This window comes from Megalops cyprinoides, chromosome 5, assembly GCF_013368585.1.
Source record: "Megalops cyprinoides isolate fMegCyp1 chromosome 5, fMegCyp1.pri, whole genome shotgun sequence".
NCBI lineage: Eukaryota > Metazoa > Chordata > Actinopteri > Elopiformes > Megalopidae > Megalops > Megalops cyprinoides.
In genome coordinates, this window is record NC_050587.1 from 37057467 (window position 1) to 37082500 (window position 25034).

General features: G+C 45.5%; 1 protein-coding gene across 2 annotated transcripts in view; it reads left to right on the plus strand.

Annotated features, from left to right (window-relative positions):
- LOC118777460 (astrotactin-2-like) overlaps positions 1–25034 on the plus strand; it is a 286377-nt gene that overhangs the window by 186229 nt on the left and 75114 nt on the right. For both annotated transcript variants that reach the window (XM_036528373.1, XM_036528374.1), the window contains 2 exons: positions 13136–13302; positions 15526–15714. In XM_036528373.1, coding sequence (XP_036384266.1) covers positions 13136–13302; positions 15526–15714 — 356 coding nt within the window. The remainder of the gene's footprint in view (positions 1–13135; positions 13303–15525; positions 15715–25034) is intronic.

The following is a 25034-nucleotide window of genomic DNA, read 5'->3' on the forward strand; positions in this document are numbered from 1 at the left end:
ACACTAACTCCTTCCCGAGTCTGAGCTAGAAAAAAGTTTGATTTACTTTTGGGGAAAATGTCACAGGGATAAGATTAAGGTCTTGGAGCCTGTTTGCTCAAGGACAACAATAAGAGAGAAGTGTGTGGAGAGATGTGGAGATTTCCACTAAAGCCCCTGTGAAGCATCATTCAAAACCTGTTGTTTTAAAGAGAGAAAGAGTCGCATGTTAGCGAAAAAAGGGCAAAGCACCATAGATGTTATGTAGAATGGGTGATATTCTGACACCCATTCGTTTGTGTGTGTCTGTGTGTGTGTGTGTGTGTGTGTGTGTGTGTGTGTGTGTGTGTGTGTGTATTTACTTTAAGACTGACACAGTTATTGTCTTCCGTGTTTACAAGGTTTGGTAACAAGTTGTTGTTGTTTTAATTTTCTTTCAGATTGCAACAAGCCATAAAAAGTGTGTAAATTAAACAAGTCAGGAAAGATGAACCCTGAGAGAGCTGTCTCATGCTCGATAATCCTCTCAGAAGCAGACGGTATTTTTTTCATGTCTTCTTACCTTGAAGTTTGACATTGAATCGTGACGTTATCTGGATTTATCAGTCTCCTTTCCGCAACGTGATGGGGGGGCATGAGAGAAAAACAGGCAAGCTGACCATTTTGCAGAGTCTAAAATAGGAACTCGCCGTGAGTTTTACACAGTGAACGGGGGCAGAATTTCTCTGAAGCTAACTATATTCTCAGCCGTCATTTGGAGTTTGTGAATGCGCCATTAGCATTGTAAATGCCCCTTTGAGATACGGCGTTAGAAGTTAAACCGGACCGCCACATGAGAAGAATATGAGGGGAGTAATAACCGCGTCTCGCCCCGAATCTGTTTCTCGCTCGGACGTGCTCGCGCAGTCTGTCTCGAGACCTTTCATCTCGTGTGCGTCTGGCCGGGACATTACCGGCATCGGAGGCCGAACACCACGGGCAAATTTTCCGCCTCCTCTTGAAAATCCTTCCATGCTTTTATCTCTTAAGCTCCTTTCAAGAGAGAGTAAAACATAAATGCTTTTTGAAACAACCTCTGTTTTCGTCTGCATAAAAATTGTAATTGCATGGTTGGACCTCTGTATATTAGGGTCATATCTGAGCTCATTATTCAGTCCTTTTGCTTTACATGTTTGATTTCTTTTATACTGTCATTTTTATTTAAAATTTTTTTAAAATGCTGGTATTCCAGAAAAGGAAGCATCTCCATATATGTGTAAGCATTACGTGTGAAATCAGTACATAAACAGTGTTGGCTGTATCAAATAGCCACATTAAGTTGCTGCAGTCTGAAGAGTGTTGCATCTACGTCTGGAGTTGTCAAGTTTTGATTTTTTTTTCCTTTGTTTTTGTTTTATTTTGCAAAACAATTTTTCATTCATTTTGAGACTCGGGTTTATTTTAGACTCCCGCCGTTTTGTTCTCAAAGGCATGCAAAGGGGAGAGATTTGTGGGATTCTGAGCTCTGTTTTAAGACAATCAGCTACAGACTTTTTCAGGCCTAAAAAGCATCAATCCTGTTAAGTGTACACTTGACCTCCCACTCAAAGCTCTTACAGGATATTACTCTATGAGAAGAGAGGGAAAGGGGGTAGCCCAAGGTAAATCTGTTTAAGCGTCATGCCTGAACTGCTGGGGGATTGTGGCGGGGGGGTTGTTAACGTCACACATAAATTTTATCATAACACCACCAAGTCAAGAGGCGAAGGAAAGCATCTCAGAAATAATAAGCCCTGTTCATTTGACACCTTTAACATTGTTAACTGCTTGTATCTCTACCACTTTGATTGATTAATTACATTTCTATTCCTTTGTAAGAGTCACAATAGCGAACTTCAGGAGCATATAGGCTAATGCGCCCTTGACTTCTGAGAGTGTTTTTAAATGACGGCAGTGATGTGCTTTTTTAATCCAGTCCATCCCAGTCTTTTGAGTTGACAGTCCTAAAACAAATGTGTCCAATTATTGCAGATCTACGTTTTTATTTCCAACGGTCATGGAGGCCAAGCATTGTTGCATGATTACGATGTCTGTAAGGGCTGTCACCTTGCAAATTAAAATCAATACGAGTGAAATCACTGCAATGCGGAGTGCCCGTTTACCTTGGCAAGCAACATCTCTGTGCGCAAATGATAATTAGCAGCCAGATCACAGACCTGGAATGTGGGACGCACAGTGCATGCGGTCATGAAAAGAGTGAAATCCATTATCAGGGGACGGTAAAAATAATAAAGTAAACCGACTCAATAAATGTAATGTGGAGCCTCAGGCCTAGTTCATATTTGAAGTGTTTGCAATCAGATTTGATGCCTGCAACCCCCTTGTCACTGCCTGGCTGCTGTGATTGGTGTAAAGCGGATTCCACAAAGGAAGCTTGGACCCTCTTCATCACACTCCTCCTTTTCTTCATCCTCTTCCAGCTGCACTGATGTACAGAACAGTGATAAGCAGGTGAAAGGTGCAGTGGAGATGATGCTGTCACACACACACACACAGTCACAGGGGTGGGGTCACCACATGAATGCCCCTCTCTGCATTTGTGTCCCCCCTGCTGTGTTTTATATGGCTCATTAGAAAACTCATTCGGTCAACGTTTTTTCCACTTAGAAAGACACACACCAAACAACGTTTTTTCCACTGAGAAAGACACACACCAAACAGTGTTTTTTTTCCTCTTAGAAAGATACACACCTAACAAATCACTTTCCTCCCTCTTTCTTATTTCATTAATATTAGATTTTTTATTATTATAATTGGCAGGTTTGTCTCGAAATGTTTTTCACCTTTCCCTGCATGATCTCCAGTTTTTCTCCTTTCTCTAATTGATGCCCACAATCTTTCCTCAATCTATTTTTGGCTTCTGTATGATCTTTCTGAGAATGGCGGAATGAGTGAGGACACTTGCGAACCTCTTCACAGTCTGTGCCTCCGTCATAACTTCTTCCTCTCTGGAAATAGCCTGTGAACATTCATGAAAGTTCTGAGCACCACACAGATGACACACAGACCCGTAAAGCCCGGATCCAGTCAGGGAGCAGTCCGGTCTGGCTGTGGTGAGGAGAGTCCGGGATCTGCCAGCCTGTCTGAAGAGCCGCATGCTGCTGCACTTTGTGTTTGACCAGAAAAAAAATGCTTATTAATTTATATGACTTGGCTCTTCAATCCATGTATTATGTGTCCCTGCATATTATTTGCTTTTTTATTAACATGTGCCATATGGACTTTACATTGATATATCTTTAGTCTTATATCTCCAGCAATAAGGGGATTAAACTACTGAATGCAAAGCAACAAGAAAGAAGAGTGGAAAAAGTGTGAGTGGCGGTTTGGCAGCATGTTTGGTGTGGCCACTGTGCCAGATGGTCTTTGGGCAAGATACACATGCAGGAATGAATACTTGCCAGCACCAATTTTATTCTTTTTAACAGGGTGAAACCAAACAAAACAAAAAAAGAACCCCCCCACTCCTCCCCAAAAAAAGCCAAAAATTTCTCAGTACTGGGCTGACACCAAAGAAGCCCTCCTGCGGAGGCTGGAGCAATGAGCTTCCAGCCGTCCCCGGCTTCAGAATGGCAGATTCGTGGAGTCCCAGAATGCACTGCGTCCGTGTGGGTCTCTTTCCAAAAGCACTGCAGGCTGTGTCAGGACAGGCCTAATGAAGGCACCACGCAGCTCAGCCTCAGCTGTGCTTTGTCCCTGTGCACGAGGACACTGCTGGCCCTGAAGGATCTCCCAGGAGTTGGGAAGCAGCAGGTCAATTTAGAAGTGGCCAAAGTGGAGGATTAACCCTTTCTGCTCTCACACTAGAATCCCAACACCCCCTCCCCCCACCCCCTGCTCCAAAAGAGTTACAGACCAGAACCCCTTTTACAAGATCCGTTTTACAAGGTTATAAGCGCGTAGTGTTCTGCTTCTGTTAAATGCAATTGGTGAACAGCCTCTCTTGCATTTTCAAATATGATCTAGCTAGTGATATACAAATAGAGTGTGTTATTACTTGGTACTAATAATAACAGTTATAGTAAGGGGAGAAGAAACATTTCAGATTGTTACTCATTACTGACAAGAAATGAGTCGGTTTTTGCAGAGGTCACCGTGAACTCAGCTCCTCGTGATGTAGGCCAGCGAAACCTTTCCTGGAGGACCCATTGTCCTGCATGTTTTAGATCTCTCCCTGCTCCAACACAGCTAGGGGTCCTCCAGGAGAGGTTTGGGAAACGCTGATGTAGGAAGTGAGTTCACGCGCTCAGAAGTAGTTCTCACTCTAATTTTGGTGGCATACTGGCAACTAGACAAAGCACAAGCAGCCAAATGCATGCTGAAAGGACTGCACCTCTGTGCTGGCCTCACCAATGCTGACACGACCACAAAAGGGGAAGCTCGGAATTATACGACTGTCTGCGTTTTCCCCTTAAACTGCAGACTTGATGTATTGTTGCAGCTGGAGGGTGTGCACTACGGGCTGTGCATTTTCCCCTTTTTTGCAAAATGATTTAACCGCACTGTAAAATGCGCCCCTGAATAATGCCTGACGTCTGGAGTGTTTCTGTGCTTTACAGGAGAAATATCCGCTGTTCCGTGGCCAATTTATGGCACCTCTTGTATCAGGTGCTGTGCGTACGTGCAAGTTTTTACAAGCATGTGCATATTTGTGAATGTATACGAGTGTGTGTGCCTTCATATGTTTTAATGTACGTGTGTGTGCGTGTGCACGTGTGAGCACACATGCATGCTTGCACATGTGTGCTAGAGACACAGTCAATGAATCACCCCGTGTCTGTTGTCATTTTAAGTACTCAGACATTCTCGTGGACGTTCTGTACCAGGCTAGTGAGAACCCACACGTTGGCTGATGAAACAGAGCGCATGTCCAGAATTTTCCGAGCTTAAATTAGATATTTATTTTCAGGCCTTCTGAGAAGTGCGCATAGTGTGCAATATAAATGAAGCAGGGCTAATAAGATTGTCTGGTACAAACTGATTCCGCGAGGAGTCCCTGAGCGAGCGTGTGTGGACCAGCAGGCGATCCTATTAAAGTTTTCTGTTCGAACCTCTGTTTTCACCCCCTCGGTGTCTGATACGATTCAGACCTCTGCAACTTTATTTCACATCGCTGGACCTCGGAAACAGACCGGCGTATCACACATCTCATTGACATTCAGTCAGGTCATGGCGTGAGTGCAGTCAGGTGGAATTGTCCGTCGTCTCATCCTGTTCCTGCCGCCGGTCTGTAGCAGAGGGCCGGAGCCCCGCTTCTCCGGCTTTCAGACCCTCCGTCGCGGCTGCTTTCTCACCCGGAAAACAGCCGCCCGGCTTTGATTTATATTCCAAAATTGCTCCTCAGAAACCCCCGGCTGTGTGCGCGTGATTAAACGCGCGTCTGTACCGGCGATAAAGCGTCAGTCCGCGCCGCGGGGTCCCGCAGGTTAAAGCCGCGGTCCGCGTCGCACTTTCCGTGACTCTATCGCACCGCTCTTTGACGAGCACCCCCCCCCCCCCCTTTGCAGAAACGCAAACACGGCGTGAGCCATCACTCCCAGATGCGGCACGACCGGGTCCCCAGCCGAGATTCCAATTTCCCCCGTCCCGCGGGGGGTAGTCCTGTGATCGAATTTAATGTATGCAGATGAATCCGTTCCGCCCCGTATTTGTGTTTATTTTCAGAATTCAGATTCGCAGGTGAGTGATTTCGCGATTACCCATAAAAACCGCATAGCCCGAACGTTTATGTTTAGTTAAATAGTGCTATCAATTCTAAAACGTTGGCGTTTTAATGTTTTATGTCAAAGTAGGCCCACATTGCTGAGAGTTTACTGCCGGTTGTATCAACTAACGTCACCGCATCATTTTATGCGTTTATCATAAAATGTTTATGTAATGTTTTGCGTCATTTTATGCGTCCATAATAAAATGTTTATGCAATTTGTATCTACCTTCATCTGATCTTTTCATTTAAAACGCATTGTTATTTTAATTGAAGTGAATTGATTTTGTCATAGTTTTTCTACTGAGAGCTATCTTCAACATTCACTGCATGCTACTCTGAAGTACCTCACTATGTGGCTTGAAGAACCTTGAGCGGTTCTTTTGTCTGGCTGTCTGGGAAGACAATTAAGCATAATTGCAGGAACATTCCCATTCCAGAATGTGAAGAAGAATTCAATGATTTAGCTGAATTTCATCTTTCTTGTGTGTTTTCCTTTGTTTTGTTTTACCCTGTATTGCACAGATACCGCAACACTTTTCAGTATAAATACTTTTGCATTTTTTTCCCCCACACAACATACAGCCTGTCTCTTTTGGCCAGCGCTCAGATAGCTCAGGGTTTTGGCACATCGAAGGCAAATTTGGTATTTCAAAAAGTGCAAATTAGCCCTGAGAGACACTGGAGGTGCCGAAGTCGTAAATTGGACAGAATCACCTGCCCAGAAATACCACAAAGAGGCAGAGACAGTGTGACCCAGACGTGAAGAATGTGTGACTGAGTTCTGCACCTTGGGCAGTTTACAATTCAGTAAATTCACGGTGTGTTATTCAAGCTCAGCTAGAGAGGATATAGTTTTTTTTACCATACCCTTTACTCCTGTGTAGTTCATGATCCTTTGGAACAGCCGTTTGGTAAACCGGGTAAGGAATGAGGGCTGTTACCAGAAGGTTGTCAGTTTGGTTCCCATTTGAGCCATTTCACCCTTGAGTTGCCTGCCTTACTTGAATTGAATTATCTGTATAAATGTATAACGTATATAAATGTGCGCTCTGGACGGGGGTGTTCAGTATGCAGTGTGTGCATATAAATTTTGATAGTTGTGATGATGTAATTTGTATTTACGATTCAACAAGAAGGTATCTACCACACTTCATGTGATCGTGAGCTTCTGACACCTCAACGCTGCACAGACAGCCCCTACAGGTGTGAGGGTCTTGTCCAGGTATATATTTCTGTCTGGAGGGGATTACAGTGTTATAGTCTGGGTCAACAATGGCATGACTGACTCACAGTCTCAGTGGGGAGAACAGTTGAGCTTTGTGATATCATAAAGGCAGCCTCAGGTTTGAATTTTCAAATTCAAATTCAAATCCAACTCCAAAATGCAAAATCTGTTAGATGCTCATCTTTTGCTGTATTTTTTCTTTGTTAGCAGTTTAGTCAGTACTATAACAGCTTGTTAGGAATGCATGCTCAGTTTTGGAAATAAGATGCTAAATCATTTGTTTTTTTTACTGAGGAGCAAATTTATACTGCATCTGTTTAGCATAACTCTGAGAAAAAAATATTACCCAGATGCCTTCCCCTCAAGAGACCACAGTGGCATATCAGTGTGTGCTTCCGATTGCCTTGCTCTGGAGAGGAGAGCGCTCTCCCAAGCAGAATCGGTAATTTCCATATATTTTAATGCCTTGCAGTTTGTTTTGAATACATTTTCATAATTTGTTCGTCATTGCGATCACACCACCATTTAAAACTGAAGGAAGGAGAGTTGTTTAGCCGTGGGAGCAGTCCTGCTCGCACTTTACCTGTTGTCTCTGAGGGGAAACGCTCGTGCCGCTTGGAAGGCAACAGTCTTTGTGACAAACTTTCCTCTCATAAATTCTGCTACAGCAGCATTGTGGAGCAAAGAGAGCCCGGGTGAGAGTAAACCACAGTGGTCTAATTCACCTGCTTCTGTTTGGCTCTGAGCAGTTTGGAGAACATGGCTTTGTTAACTTCACCAGTGCGGATTGGTTTCTGTAATTAGTTTCATTTTTCTATTATTTTTTTTTTCTTTTGTGAGTGACATTCGTAGCAGGAGGCAGTTAATTTTGTTTTATTTTTGTAGGTATTACCTGCATCTACACAAATATGAAGATTTGTGGGAAGATTTCCAAATTGTATAATCATCTAGCATGTACTGTATGTTCATGGATGGGTGCCGGTGTTGACTCGCATGTGAGCGAATCCGTTTGTATTTATTGCTGTATGTGTGTGTGTACATGCATGCATGTGTTGGAACCTGTATGTGGATACCTGTATGTGCGTACATGGTTGTGTTTTGGATCTGAAACCATTCTCAGGGCCAGAATTAACAAAACCACAATGTGCCTCATCCCTAAAGACTACACGCATAAAGACCATACGTCTTTTCCCCGCTTGCACTGTTTTTTTCCCCATTTAGGCATTGCCAAATCCATATACTGGATATACTGAGTTTCGAAAGAAATGTATGCCTTTATATTTCAATTAAAATGAAGTGCATTGACATAAACACTCATTAGTATGATGTAGGGTTACAGTTTTCTAGGCATGCCCTGTTCTATTATCTCCCTTATCTGGCTTCACAGTGCATCCACAAGGGCCAGATATGCCTTCTGTCTTTTCTTTCTAAAGCTCATTTGCATGAATTCCAAAGCTCATTAACACTTTTGAATGACTTCAGACTTTTTCAGGCTTTTATTGACATGAACTCCTTGAGCAGCCCTATAGATCTGCCTCTGGTGTTTGCATGTGGGTGCCACCTTGGGCGTGATGTCCCGGTGAGACTCGTGGAATGCATGACTGAGGTTGTGATGGAGGGTTTATTTTAGGAGGAAATGGCCCCCAGGGCCTGAGCAGGTAATGAATGCAGGTGGGGGAGGGAGAAAGGGAGGGGGGCACTGCTGTTCTCTGTAAACCCCAACATTTTTACACCTTCCTGTTAGATCATCCAGGAGGAGATAGGAGGCTGGAGTGAAAATAACACAGAATTCACGCCCCCCTCCCCAGCCCCCACCCGCCCTTCTCCTTTTTAAATTGCAGCGCTCTCCCGAATTTCACACGGCACCCGCCGTAAATTCTCTGTCGCAATTGCTGTTGATGCGCGAGAGATACGGAGGCCGCGCCGGTGTGATGATGGGGCCGCCGCGGTGTGCGCGGAATACCAATTCCCACCGCCACGGAGCGGCAGCAGCGGAGGTGGGGGGGGGGCGGGGGGGCACAGAAACACTGCCGCCAGCGCCCCGTGAAATTCGGCGGAGGAGGAGAGCAGAAAGGAGGAGGCAGAACAGAAGTGAAAGGATCACATTTTAATCCCGCTAATCCCCTCCCCTCCCCTGCATCTGCCCCATGTCCCGGGCTTCAAGGTAAGCCATTTGTTCCCGCGGAAACCCAGAGTATTTTATTGCTGTTGAACCGGGAGTGGAAGTTGGGGATGATTGGGGCGATTGCTGTGGCTCGCTGTGCGATATTGCATTGATGCAAACACGTTATTGCGCTTTGCAAAGTAAGCGCAGATTACATCCCAAATAGTGGCAATGATTTATATGTTTATACAACATGAATGTAGATAGATGAATAATATTAAAGGGAGATATTTCGCACATGGAAAATGTGTTCTGTGTACTTGTTTTCCATATACTGAGAGCATAATTCACTGTACTTCGCCCTTGACAACAATATCTGCTACATGCCAGAGGAGTGGGGAGTTTCCAGTGTGCTGACTGCTGATTGGATGAGAGCAAAGACACAAAATGAAGGTAAATTGGCCAATGGCTGTGTTACTTCTCCTGATGGAGTGAGCCAAATCAAAATCAGTCAAAAGGAGTAAACCAACAAAGTAGAGAACAAACAAAACAGCCCAATCTGGACTTACTCAGGGAGGTCGTCCCGCAGTGAGGATGAGGCCGGCGGTGGTCCAGCGGTGTTTTTGGAGCCGCTGAACACTCGATGACTGTGTCCATATTAGTCTCAATCAATGAGGTACAGTGCCTGTACACAAGGCCTGCCAAAGGCAGCAAGCCGTACCAGAGCCGATTTCCGGTCCTGCATACCGGCAGCTCTTCTGCTGGCCAGGGTCCCGAAAGCCTTCCGGTCTGTGGGGAAGCAGTTGAACCGTCTGTCAGCAGCCGAAAAGACGAGGGCACCCCACTCCGCTCCCTCGACGCCCCTCCCAACACCACAGTGCTGTAGTAACAGCAATGTGAGGTGACAGTGCTTTAAAAAGGTGGTTTTGGCGTGACCTTCAAAGCCTGCTTTTTCCTCGCTCCCACCCTCCCCCTGCAGGATACCGTGGGGCTTCAGTATGGCGGAAGCTCCAGGTCTTTATCAGCAGTGTCTCCTGTGTCCAGCTCACACAAAACAGAGAAACAAAAAACAGCTTCAGTTTAACTCAGAATTCGCCTGTCAGCTGTTTTTTGTTTGGTTTGTTTTGTTGTTTTGTCATGGACACAGTTCATTTTAATGGAATCCTTAAACCGATATTCACCTGAAGCTTTTAGGTGGAGTGATGCATTAAACGAAACTAAAGGAAACAATAAATAAGGTGGTTTTCTGTGGTGCATTGAAGTTTTTGGCACCTGAGCCTGGGGCTTACAGGTGGATTCATTCTTTAAACATAAAGATTTGAAACTGAATTTCAGGGAAAGTGTTCAGTTGGACATACAAACCGTGCATTATATCAGTGGCCATTATCTGGCTGATTTATCAGTGCTTGGTTCATCCAAGTAAAAGCTTTCCCTGGTGTTTTATCTTCTCGCAGAAGGACCCGATGTGCCTCCTAAATAACAAAGGGCAGATAGTGTAGATTGTTGTTAAGAGAGGCCATTAAACCATCATTGTGAGTTTTTGTTTCTCCTCTGCAAGGACGTGCTGTAATTAAAGCAATAGGTATGGGAATGCGTTTTTTTTATTTATTTACACAGCGCTCACGTGCGTATTGCCTGCCCTCTGGAAAGGGACCCTCTCAAGTTTAATTCAGTAGCTTTTGATTAAAGCCCTGGGCTGAATGGCGATTAGAAAGCCGGTGACTTCCAGTGACGGTGGACCCGAGGCAGGCGGGCGGGGGCGGCGTGGGGGAGGAGGCGGCCCCGGCGGATGGTAATTGGCGATTCCCTTTCCATGAAGCTCTGATAGATAACTACGTAGCGTTTTTTTTTAATGGAGGGCCGCCGGGCCTCTCCCCCCTGTTGGCCCCTCTCTGGGGCCGCGTAATTGCCTCGGCCTGTTCTATTTGTTCCCTTAATCTCCTCATCGACATAATCTCCATCGCCTTGGCCGCCTGATCGATATCGCCGCCTAATAGCGCTTCTCACTCCCGCGCCGGTGAATGATCCGCTGACCCCCCTCCTCCCCCCCGTCCCACGCGGCTTTTTGTCACCACTTCGAGTGCTCCTGTCATTGAGAGGGCCTCCCGTGTGAGAGGAACAGCGCGCACTGTGTGTCTCGGCATGTAAATCCTTCAGGGAGAAGCTCTTATTGGTGGAATCACGGTGAGTCTGTGCTGAAGGCAGCCGAGCTGAAGCTGGTTTCCCGCACGCTCCGAACTCCCCTTAGTCCGCTTAACCATAGGAGGAATAAAAATATAATCTGAGCCATGGAGTTACGGTTATTAGCTCCCCATGAACAGCGCGGTTATCGTCAGATAAAGCTCGATGGATTCAACACATTGCTGTGAGCTGGGCGTTTATATCAGTCATCTCTGTTTTAGGCTGTAATCCAGCCTTATGAGGCCGACTGTTTCCTCCGTTTGGAGAAGAGCCTGCCTGCAATGTTAACAAGTACAGTAATATTAGGTACGCGCACACACACACAGGTGGCTTGCTTTGGTAGCAGTTTAGAGTTTCCCTTTTCTCAGTAAAGCTGTTTGATGTGTGTAGATGAAAAAGCTTGCCATTTGAAATGCAGAAACAATTAATGAATTATGAATATGTAATTATGTAGCGCGGGCATGTCAAACTCCTCTCCTGCAGGGCTGGGTGTATTTTGGCAAAAGCAGCTCTTAATTACTTAATTAGCCCAGTCATTTACTCAGTTTGAGAATTTTTTTTTTCTCACTAGTTGAAGGCTCCCATCTGAAGCTTGTATTCGTGCCCATTTCTGAAGCGGTATCATATGGCGGCGTTTTTTGTGAGAAATGCATAGGCATGGATGTATACGGCTAATTAAGCTCTTCAGTGGATGACACCAGGGGAGTTTTGCTGGAACAGAAACCAAGGAACACGGGGTGTTTTGGGGGCCAGGGCTGGTACCCCTGATGTTGTCTGAGTGGGAGTGCTCTGAGATTACCCAGCTGTATGGTATTGCATGGTGTTTGGGCATCACTGGTACATGACCGGTGTCCCCTGCAGGCAGCACTGCTGAGGGTCTCATGGCCCGGAATCCAACAGAACCCTCCAGGCCCAGAACAAAAAACAACAACAACAACAACAGCTACAAAACAACAAGACGGCATGCGGGGACTCAATGAGGCATGGAAGTCCTTGATGGACGTTTTTCTGAAGTGCAAAATTCAGACGTGCTCATGCACACACACACACGCGCGCGCGCATGCACACACACGCACGCACGCACGCACGCACACACACGCGCAACACACCATGCACACATGTGCACACAGAAAAACACTGACTCTTTGGGCAGATACAAATTCACATTTTTGAATCGCAAACCTCACACACATTTGCATACGCACAGACAAACACACAAATATTTAAGAGGAACAGGCCAACAGACAAACACTTTCACTGGAGCACTCAAACACACAGAGGCACACACCAAACACCAGCAAACACACACAGTAGATGTTCTACATGAATTGCTCTCTCTGGTAAAAGCAGAAACCATCTGCTAAACACATTTTAGGTCATTTTTAGTTCTGTCAGTCAAACTGCCTTTCGGTAACAGCCTCATGAATATGCTGCTAAAATAACCTCAAGGATTCTTTTTGTCCATTTTGTTTTTGACTTGTACTTACATGGAGTGAGAAAAACTGAACCCTCTAGAAACTTTGACAAACTTCACTCCTGAATGTGTGGTCCAATGCCACGGTAAAGCTTCTGGTTACTGTGGCAACAGTGAATCAGCAGTTACCTTGGGACACGTCCCTGGTGGACTGGAACCAGGCAGATCTGCTGTTTGTAGCGAATGAGGATACAGTCCTGTAATGTCTTTTGGTTGGGTGGGACTTGAGTTCTCAACTTGCCTGTACTTCTCTGCCCTTTCTCCTCCTCCTCTTCCTGCTGTAGAACATGGAGCTGTCCAGTCAACATGCAGATCTTGATCCACTTCTCTCTCTCTCTCTCTCTTTTTCTTTCTCTCTTCCCATCACTTTTCTACACCACCCCCATCCCCCCCTGCCCCTGCCCTTGCCCCTCGCCCCGCCTCCAGTGTCCCGACGGCTTGCGGCCGATGAAGGACGGCTCGGGTTGCTATGACTACTCGAAGGGCACGGACTGCTCGGACGGCTTCAACGGGGGGTGCGAGCAGCTGTGCCTCCAGCAGCTGCTGCCCCTGGCCGAGGACCCCTCCTCCAGCAACGTGCACATGTTCTGCGGGTGAGTGGAGCGCAGCACCGGACGCAGTCAGTGCGCTGTCAAACTGAGTCTAACGCAGCGCCGGACGCAGTCAGCGAGCTGCCAACAGGGTCTAACGCAGCATCGGACGCAGTCAGCGCGCAGCCAACAGGGCCTAACGCAGCGTCGGACGCAGTCAGCGAGCAGTCGGTGCGCTGCTAACTGAGTCTAACGCAGGGACCGCCCGCTCTAAGCCTGTGGGTAAGCACTTGAGTCAAGCCCAGGGATCGGCCTCTGGTCCGACAGTTCAACCAACTGCAGGCCCGAACACGCCTCAGCCCAAAACAGCAGGGGGGACGCTGTTGATAGACCCACCTCTGTCTTGTGAGGAAATGACCTCCTCTAATGCGGGAGTCATTAAGCGGAGCCGTGGGAGGAGGATGTGGGTGGCCAGTGAGGTGCCAGCGCAGAAAAAAAACCACCAACGCGGCTAAGGGTGCGAAAAACTTTCTCTTGCATCCTTACACCGCGCTTCTCGGCCGTCTCAACACCAAGAATCCTGGGTCACCTCCCTCTCGCCTCCCTCTCGCCTCCCTCATGCTGGGGATACGGTGGAGGTTGGCCCTTAAAGCATGTTTATATGCAAGTGTATATAAAGGGATTACTCATCACCCCTTGTTGCTCAGCTATTTCAGAAAGGAATTGCCGGAGATCAAAGACTGGCAGTCAGCTGTAACAGAGCAGTCAAACACTTAACTTCCATAGGTAAAGACACACTCGCAGGGTTAAGATCAACAGTGCAGTACTACTTAAAAGAAATGTCACGGTGCAGAAACCACAGGAGCATCCGTTTCTACACAAAGAATACGAAGGCAGGAAGCTGCATTGGAAAGGGAGGAACCTCTCAGTTATAATAATAATAATTATAACAATAACGGATTCTGAGCACAGATGAATGCAGAATAAATGTTCTCTGAATGAGGCAATACAGCATCACAGTTACATGTATGTTACAGTGATGACAGAGGGCTCTTTGGACTTCTGCCGTGACTGCAAGCCCCAAGGGGAGAGTCCCCAAACACACATATACTGTATGTATGCACGCATGTGCATGCACGCATGTGCACACACACACACACACACACACACACACACACATGCAGGCCTGAATTGACTCAAGTTATGCCCTTGGCTTTAAAGAAGTGCAAGCGTTCAAGTTGCTAACAAAAACAAAATACATTTCATTAATTTTCCTCATGGCTGAACGCGCTAAACTGCATTTGTAAAGAATAAAAGTAACAGTTTTAATTATGACTCAGATGAAGTTAACCACGAGTCAGTTAAATGACTCAATGAGTTAAATGACCGATACTGATTGAACCCAGCCCACATGATCACAGGTTGAATCCAGCAGTTCTCTGGGACACATTTCCACCCAGCTGGTCAAAATAATGCTAATTCCTATTACAGAAGCGGTCCCACTCAAACATGCCAGGCAAAGAGGGGACAGCAGTGCTAAAGACGTGTTAAAGTGTTAAAGACGTTTCTGGTGTAACTGGATTTCAAACGGTTGATATTTCTCGGCTAAATGCTTTTTACTGTTTCCATCACTCGCATCCTTTACTCTGCCTGATTATGCACCGTGTTTGAATTGCCAATGAAAATGCTATCAATTATTTCTAGAAGAATGTGAGAAAATAATTAGGTTTAACAGGAGAAAGACTGTTTGTTTTAATGAGTCAGCAGCACGTAACGTGTAGCAGTGGGAAAACCAAACAGGACAGAAGCTTTTAATTAAAATGAGAGACAAACAGGGCTAATAGATGTACTGAGAATATACATGGTGTGGACTTAGAATATTGAGATGTTTATCCAAACCTCTTTCTCTTTCTCTTTCTCTATCTCTCTCTCTCTCTTTCTCTTTCTCTATCTCTCTCACTCTTTCTCTTGCTCTTTCTCTTTCTCAATTCACTGCAGTTGAACTGCAGAAGCAAAACAAACATTCATACAGTATATCTGGTAATTTGTATTGTAACTTGTATCTTGTATTGCTCTGTCTCTCTTTCTCTTCCTCTGTCCCTCAGTCTCTGTCTCTCAGTCTCTCTTACACACACATACGCACGTGTGCAGACACGCACACACACTTTCTTCACGAGGAAGTCCTGCGTGTTTAGTGTTTGCAAGTATGAGAGACTTTACTGAGTGAAACAGGTGAGAGTACAGGTATGACTGTTGCCCTCATGGTGTCGCCCCTCACCTGCGCAGGTGTGTGCAGGAGTACAAGCTAGCCCCAGACGGGCGCTCCTGCGTCCTGCAGGCAGACGGATGTGAGGGCCCCAAGTGCCAGCGTCACGACGCCCGCTTCAACGACACCCTCTTCGGAGAGATGCTGCACGGGTACAACAACAAGACCCAGCAGGTCAACCTGGGACAGGTGTTTCAGATGACCTTCAGGTGAGCCTCGGGGGGGGGGCGCACAGAGCCGTATCCACTCACTGATCCGCTCACTGACACATGCTCTGGCTTACAGCGTGTGCGTTCTGGTGTGTGTGCGCATACATGCTTGCGTACACACGTGCCTCCATTCTTACTCACATGAGTGTATATAAAGGTGGAAGAATGGAAATTATGATATAAGATGGTTGTATGCATATTTCTATGTCAATATCATGAATTCATTTTGCCTTAATTTTTGCGTGCAAGCAATCTGTTGCATTTGCCCACCCAGTTTGGCAATAGCACACATTTTATGCAATACCTTGCAAATGAACATGGAAAGCACCACGTCCAGCCTCTTGTGTTGTGTCCTGTTACTACGAAGGGAGTAATCTTATTGGGGGGAGGGGAGGAATTGTGTTGTTTTTCCTTCTTCTGTACCATGTCTTGTTTTCCTCTTAACTTCATGACAGAAAATGTGAACACGCTTGGGTGAATACACTGACATGAACTGATTCCAAAGTAACAGCACACCTCTTTCTTACAACATTAACGTAAGAACTTTGCCATCCTCCCTCCCCAGCTCACTTATATTTCATGAATTATACATGAGGGTCATCATAACACTTGTTGTTGGAAGCGAGAGTGACAACCTGTAATTTGTATCCGATTTTTTATTCATTTATTTAAAAGCCCTCGCCCACGCTTTGCTGTGTTTTACCGTTGACACCATGCGATTTAACATATTCAAAAACCAAATTTTCAGAGTAAAAAGTAATCACTGGGAGGTGCGTAATGTGAACAGACAGAATTGGGTCCATGTGGCCCGCAAATATTTACTGTAAAAAGGGCATAATTGATATGATGTATGTTAAAATTCAGAAAGAAATGGGGTATATATATATATATATATATTTTCCCCATTTCTTTTCTGAAATGTGTGTGTGTGTGCGTGTGTGTGTGTATCGGCTCGAGGGAAGAGGCTTGTGAATACAGAAGTGGATTAATCTAAGGTGTGGTGGTAAAGCTACACCGAACCGAGAAGAAAGCTTGTTTTGTTTTAACGATGGTATGCGAAATGGGGGAGAAAAAACAGCTGAAAAACAGCCTTAGATACTGGCGCAGCAAGGGAGGTTTTTTTGCCGTTAGGCTGTCGGTGCTGTGTGATGGAGAGGATCCCGGCTCTCAGTCTGTCAGCTTCCGCAACACGGGCGTCCTGTTTGATAATAAAGATGAATGCTTCCTGCAGGGCCAGGTTTCTGTAATCAGGAACAATGAGACAGACTCTGCCTAGCTTTTCCACCTCTCTGCTTTCCCCAACATGCATTTCACTCTCGCTTAATCAAAGGGGAAGGATGTGTGACATGGAGAGAGTGTGACGCTAAACCGCCTTCACTCCACGGAAGGCGGAGGCCGGACGACGTAAGCACTTGGCACAAGCGCATCACGGCGGCTGCGAGCCGCGGTCGTCCGGGTCGACCTTCCCGGCCACCCGGGGTTGACCGATGAGATGGAGCCGTTCCACGAATTACAGCGTCGTTCTGTCATTGTTAAGCCCATGCGGCGGGGCAGAGGTGCGGTTTCAATCAAACCGTCTGTGCACTTTACCCAGTGGCCCTCAGCAAGCAGCCATGGGTGAGCAGTTGGGCTGGCTCAGTACTCAGGCGAGGGAAAAGCAACCAGGTCAGTGTGGCCTGCAGAATGGGCTCGTTAAAGTAAATTCCCGCACTGAAGAAATGTATGTTTTCTACATACAACTCTACAGCACATGAAATATTTAATGAATCAGTTATCAGTTTTGACCCAGTTGTATGAAGTCTAAGTCCATATACTTAGAAGAGCATATTGAAAAATAAGATTGTCTCAATATGTCTGTGATTCACTACACACCTCTAAATGGATCACACCCACCCACACACACACACACACACACACACACGTACGCATATATTACAAAATATATATGTAATACTGCCCAGATAAATGTGTTACAAATTGATTCATTTTGTAATGTATTCAGTAAAAACTGACAAATTGAGAATGAATTTAAAATATACACCATATATAGTGTATTTTATGTTGGCATGTGGACATGTATTACTTCTTACCGAAGGCTGCAAGCAGTGCAGTAGCCTCTATCTAACTGAAGGCTAGTTTTACCAATATGCTAATTGGAGGACATATTTAACTTTAATGTTGTTGTTTTTTTATTCCAAGATTCATATATAGTATTGTTTACTCACAGAAGAGCATTTATTAAGGGAGAAGATAAAAGAATAAAGGCCATTTGCTCTTTCAAGCAACAATCCTGTTTTCTCAGCTGGATGAAAGAGGGGATCTTTGGATTAAGTTGTTCTGAAAGCTTCTGTTGCAATTTATCTCACACTTGTATCCCCCTGAGTGACAGATTTTTTACTGAAAGATAAAAAAAAGATTACTGCATCTGGGGAAGGAATCTGAAGCCCCTGGCTTTTTGAAAGTACACTGCTTTGGATCACCACACACCTTCATGTTTAACTGGAATTGGAAATGGATTTGATCAAAACTTGAGTAGTTGGAGGTCTTTAAAAAACAGTGTTTAAAATGAATTATTCCTGTGATATTCAGATTACTGATGCAGTGTGGTCAGGGTTCCATCAGTGTGATATTTGGTCAGAATAATTCAGTATTTCATGATAATTCATTCATCTCAGATCAATCTTGTGTGTTCAGTGTGATAGCATATGCATAGCATGACTGTATTAACTGAGACCATTTCATTGTCTGTATGACTGCAAGTATTGTCAGTGTTGTCTTTGGTGATATGGCATATATTCGACACACACACGCACCCACAATTGCTGTCAGTCAAATTATGATTGACCTCGGATGTGCTACAGCATGGCACAGTGGTAAGGAGCAAGGGCCTATGTCTGGAATTGTGCTGGTTTGAATCTCTGCTGGGGCACTGCTGTTACAGCCTACCCTTTGGCAAGGTACTTAACCCAGAATTATAATCCAGCTGTGTAAATGTATAAAATTGCAATCCATGCAAGTTGCTCTGGATAAGAGCATCTGCTAAATGTCAATAATGTAATAATAAAATGAATTTAATAACATTTTATGGAGTATATGTCATAACATTTAAACATATGTCAAATTATACAGTACACATTGCTGAAGAATACCATACCAACCTTGAGAACCATGAGAATTCAACTGTGAAGGATGCTGTAGGTTGTTTAACAACCTGTTCCTCAAAACGTTGCTTAAAACTAGATGTACCATCTCCAGTAGAAATAATACTATCATTGTAGCTGTAATATTGTCGTTATATTAATGCGGGTTTAAATGTCATCATTTTGTAATCACTTACAATCAAAGAGATCAACGATTAAGCTAAATAAGTAGACAGTGAAAGCCTGTCCGATATCCTGAAAAGACTTCTGTCACTTCTTGTTTCTGTTCTCCGAGAGGTGCTGTTTTGTCACGTCAAAGTGCTTGAGTGGGGGGGAAAAGAGAAAAAGAATTGATTTCGGCAGATTCGTTTTCGCCCGTGAGGCGAGGCATCTCCAGCACGCTGTGTTTCCGTGACAGTGTGAAGGTTATCTCCGCTCCATGTGAGGCCAGTGGGGACGTTTGCATCGGAAACGGCAGTGCTGGTGGAAAGCTGTTACAATCATTGCTTTGTAAGATTGATTGCGGGTAGCTCCACAAACTGTTGCATTCTTAATGTATTTCTGTTTTGTCTTAGAATATATAGACAGCCTTGGAATGCCGTTGGCAATATTAGTGTTTGGCCATATTGTATTTTGGTTTGGCTCTTTCTGATGCACAGTAACTCAAGCTGCAGAATAATTGTATATCAGTGTTTTTCATCCATACGAAAATGTGAAATAGAATCCCAAATTATACATATTCATCAGCGAGCCTGTTCCATTTTAACTAGAATGTCCTTTTTGAAAATAATCATGCTGCCTTAAGACTACCCTAGCAATGCTATAATTTTATGAAAAGAACAGGCAAAAGTTTCCTTCCGTGATCAGTGTGTTTGTTTTTGGAGGGTGTGTCAGCCATCAAGTAGATTAGGAAGTCTAGGTGACAGCATTCTGCCGGGAAATCTAGGCGCTGGTAATTTTCCGAGCAGCCGGCATCTGCACTGCATTTGCAACACACGACTGTATTGTTTTAAGAAAAAGCCAGTCTCCTGAGAAAGAACCAAGAAAGCCATCATTTGACCATAACCAAGAATATTAATTTGTCTTCACACAAATGAGCGTATAATATGTGGCACACAGCATACGGTGCTATGTGTATAAAGCAGACTGTGGTTAAAGTAATTAGCAGTAATGCGCAGAGATTTGAGAAAGATTGAGCAGATGGGATTAGGTTGTGAAGTTGATCTCCTGGTTGGAGAGTGGGCGTGTGCTCAGGCCTGCATTACGACAGGCAAGCCACCAATGGTAACACCCTACTCAGCAGCCTGCAGTCTGTGAGAGCGCGGCGGAAGTTTTGCTTGTTGAAATTGCTCGGTAATGATAGTTCAAGAAAGAAAATAAACTGAAGACAGAAAGGAAGGAGCAGAGAGGGGGGAAGATGAAGAGGGAGGCAACAATGATGGAAGGAAGGAAGTCAGATCTACCAAGGGCTAATATGGTTGGCATTTTGCTATTCAGTTTCAATCAGATGTTTTATATATAGGGTACCCAATTTATATGCTGAAACTGTTTTATCCAGCAGTCATTTTCATCGCGTGTCTTGAATGATGACCCTCCTTAGCGTTCCTGTCTCTGATATGCAGATTTCCTCTGCTGTAGCCCTGGGGTCTCCAGGCATCGGCCAGTTCTCTTAGATGGAGGATGATCAGTATGTATCAGTTAGATATGGAATATGGCAGCTGGTGCTGTTCTGGTGATTAAAAATAGCGATGCTATTTGCAGTTCTAGTATCACTCGCCCATCTGTACTTGTAATTTGCCTCCACATTAATGTATGTCACTCTTTGAACTTTGTACTTTTATCCACACAATGCTCTGCAGGTTGGATAAGCATATCTTTCTAATAAATTATGACAATACAAATACTCAATATTCAATACTAATGCTACCATTACTACTCATGCTACTGTTACTACTACTATAATAATAATAACAAAAATTATTATTATTATTATTATTATTATTATTAACAGTCTTTACAGGCCATCAGAGCTGATAATATCATGGAAACATTATGGAAATAAGTGATGTGTAATCAGACACATCTGTGGCGATGAGCAGGCTTTTGAGAGGGGAATGAAAGTCCGGTATTTTTAGAAGGCTCCCCTCAGGCTGGTGTGCTAGAGAGGACTGTGATGGAGAGGCCACTTGAAACCATGTGGGATTTCCTTAAAGGGCCAGCCGCTGCGATCCACTCCGGGGTTCTGGCTCTCCCCGCGGACTCCCCGGAGGAGGGGGTGAACGAGCCCGATCCCTGCTGCTGCCGGCCACCGTGGCCAAGTCACTGCAGGGGCCACGTGCAGTCTGTAGTGTTAAAGCACCTTATTCCTTCCTGGAATGGGGCAGCCGCTGTGGGTTAAGTGTTAGTAGATTTGCCCCTTCTACGGTGTCCACTTGTCCTATCCCTCCTGAGGAGCTGTTCACCTGCTATGGTTGTGTGTATATTTGCACCATCTGTAGTGTTTACTTGTCTTATTCCTCCCAAAGAGCCCATCGACTGCTACAGGTAAGCATGTGTAGAATTGCCTCACTGCAAGTGTGCAGTGCTTAGGTCATAGTGCTGAAGAGCGTGTCGGCAGCTCTGATATAAGTGTGCAGTGCTTAGGTCATAGTGCTGAAGAGCGTGTCGGCAGCTCTGATATAAGTGTGCAGTGCTTAGGTCATAGTGCTGAAGAGCGTGTCGGCAGCTCTGATATAAGTGTGCAGTGCTTAGGTCATAGTGCTGAAGAGCGTGTCGGCAGCTCTGATATAAGTGTGCAGTGCTTAGGTCATAGTGCTGAAGAGCGTGTCGGCAGCTCTGATATAAGTGTGCAGTGCTTAGGTCATAGTGCTGAAGAGCGTGTCGGCAGCTCTGATATAAGTGTGCAGTGCTTAGATCATAATGCTAAAGAGTGTGTCTGGAACCACGCTTCTGTCTGCCCTCCTTTTAGTCCTATAAAGAGAGCGATGGCAGTCTTTGTAGGGTTGCTCTTGTACGCCATTGTTACTCATTTGAAAGTGTATGTTAACAGACATGCACAGTATGTGTAGAGTTATAGTGCGCCTCTCCTAAATGTGTCTGTATCTTACAGGGATGTTAATTCTCAGGGAAACACTGTAGAGACGGTTTGCACAGATACAAGAGTCCCTGCTTTTTAGCAGCAGGGTGTGACTCTTTTATATTACAGGGATATATTCAGATATAATGTATTCATTACGATCATTTACAGTAGTAGTCATAGTAATACTGGCAGCCATTCCGGTATTCATTTTTAACCTGTGGGTTTGTCTTACATGAACGCAGGTCCTTGTAGCATTTCAATCCCAGGGCCCCTTTCTCATGCAGAGGTCCCCTCTTCCGCGCCTCAAAAATCTCATTTAGCCGGATTCGGCCGCGCCCCGCGTGACTTCGCCGACGCGGAGCGCTGGTAGGGCTACCGCGAGAGAGAGAGCGACGACCGCCATCCATCACCAGCGACGGCTTCGTTTTCAGCGCCGGCTCAGGGATCCCCAGTCCTCTCCCGGTGACCCCCGGGCGAGCGGAGAGAGAGAAAAATGAGAGGAGAGACGCGTCTCATCTGTAATCGCGGAGTCCATCAGACAGCTCCTGCAGCGGCGGAGTGAACACATCAGGGAGCCCCGCGTCCGTGATGCGAGTGGGGAGAGTGTCAGAAAAGTCCAGGCACAGCCTGTTCAGCGTTATGAGAAAACCCGTCATGCTTTGACTCCTTCGGAGGTAAATCTGTCTGAGTGCATTTGAGTGTGAAGAACAGAAGCTAACTGATTGAGATGAGGTATTTAAAAAAATAACAGAAACAAAGGGTGACGATGACCGTGGCGACCGATTGGTGAAATTGCGAGGAGGAAAACATGTTGGTGGTCCATTATCAGCATCACGTTGCTCAGCCTCCAGTCGAGTCCTTTTCTTTCTTTGTTCAGCATCGGCCCTGTGGCAGCACACAGGCAGAGCGTGCGCACGCGGCTTCTCCGGTCGATTCTGAGAGACGCTGATGTTTTGTCTCCAAGGACAGATTGAAGAGGCGTCGAGGGGGAAGGTGTCGATCCGCGTGAGGCAGAGTGGATATCCGCATGAAGGGGGGCGCATGAGAAACACGCATAAAAGAATAAAGGAAGGGGGAAAAGGAAGGGGCGATTGATTGTATCATTACATTATTGTCATTTAGCAGATGCTCTTATACAGACCAACTTACGTAGGTTACAGTTTTTACATGTTATGTAATTATACTGTTGGATATTTACTGAGGCAATTCTGGGCTAAGTACCTTGCCCAAGGGTACAACGGCAGTGCCCCAGCGGGGAATTGAACCAGTAACCTTTCGATTTTCAGCCTGGCTCCTTACCATTATACTACTCTCCTGCCCAATGAAAGAAAAACCCAGTCTGCAGATCTTCTGTGATTGGCGTTATAGCAAGCTGGTTGCATGGTACAGTGCAGCAGGGGAGCTGCGGGTTCAAATCCAGAAGGGGCACTGCCTCCCTGACATCAGGTGTCCGGAAAGGGCTGTCTGATTGGTATTTGTCCTTTAAGTCACACAAGCCTCTGGGCAAGGACGTAGGTGGGTAGAAAAGGAGGGAATCTAGCTATCCAGTCAAGCTGAGCCTTGTGACTGGACAGTGAATCAGAAAGATAATCCTATCACAGATAAGCAACACCCCGAGGCTGAACCCTGAATATCAAATTCAAAACATAGCCAGCCCGACAGTGCACCTTTTCCAGACAGATAAATAAGTACCCTACACTGCGTAAAATGTCTGCTGGCCAGAATACGGCTTTTAAACCATGGTGCAAGGTTACTACCCTCCCTCCTTGGTCTGAGAGGACCCATCACCAGTGAATGGCAGGGTTCAGCTCAGCTCTCCCCAGATAACACTGGGCACTTACATCCGGATAAGATCCGGTCATACCCCCTCCAAGTCTTTGCCATTTCTGCTATTTGCTGAAAGCTCTGTGATTGCTCCGCTAGTTGCAGGTTGTAGCAAGATAGCAGAGACAGCCTCAGTCCCGCTGGGGCTGAATTGCCATTCGGCGAGCTGACCTAATCGACCCGGTGTCGGCTAACGGCGGAGGAGTTTACCTCCTGTCCGCCCGTACCCAAACGCGCCGACCCGCCGGGATTAGCAACGATTAAACGGCCCCAGCCGTGGCTGAACACTTTAGCCCGCGGGCTTGGGGCGGCGTTAATCCTGTTTTTTAACCGAGGGAATGGGATGCTGTCGCTTGTGGAAGTCATTTCCTCTGAGCCCCGCAGTAACACACACAACAAATGCCGCTGGGCTAAGAGCCGGTCGCAGCTACGACCTCCCCGCTGATAAGAAATTGTAAAGCTAAAAGGACTTTCCCCGGACATTCACTCAAGGTTCTGACATTGTAAAGGTGCAATTGGAAAGTGAGGTCAGAAAGGCCCTTGTTGCACACCACACTTTAATTCGGTAGGAGCAACCAATGAGAGTAATTTCCCAAACTCAGTTATATGAAAATTGAAAAACAAGGTGCAAGCGATACTACTAATGCATTATAGTTCTGCATTCAAGCATTACAAATAATGAAAGCAGCAACATTTGGGTCGTTTGACCCTCTGCAGACTGCATCTGTATAGGCCCGTGAGGCCTTAAGCAACCCATAATGGTTAGAGCTACCATGCAGCTCATCATAGCATTCCGTTGTGGAAGTACAAGCATTTTGATTGGCTCATTTGCTATCAGTTATTGACAGCAAATGACCCCTGCAGTGCAGTCAGACCCTCAGCTGATAGCTGATAGTTATAATTAACTCTAGTGAATGAAATGAAGAAATGTAATGAATGTATGTTTGTACATACGGCTGTTTTCTATTGTTTTAATTGCTTATGTTCATTTCGACTAGTTTGCAACATATACTTTATCATCCCTGACTCTATAAATTAGCCAGTGGATGAGATGTTTGCTTTCAGAGGTTTCCTTTTGTTGCAACCCTGATGCACATACCTGCATCTGACTGCGTGCTGCTCCGTGCACACGTGCCTGTTTTAAACAGTGCAGCCCCAGACAGATGCAGAGCCGTTACGGCCATCTCTCCCAGCCCTGATCCATTATGCGTGTGTTTCCTTGGAGAAGACTGCTCATGTACCGCAACCTCCCACTAAATGGTTTCGCAGAACCACAG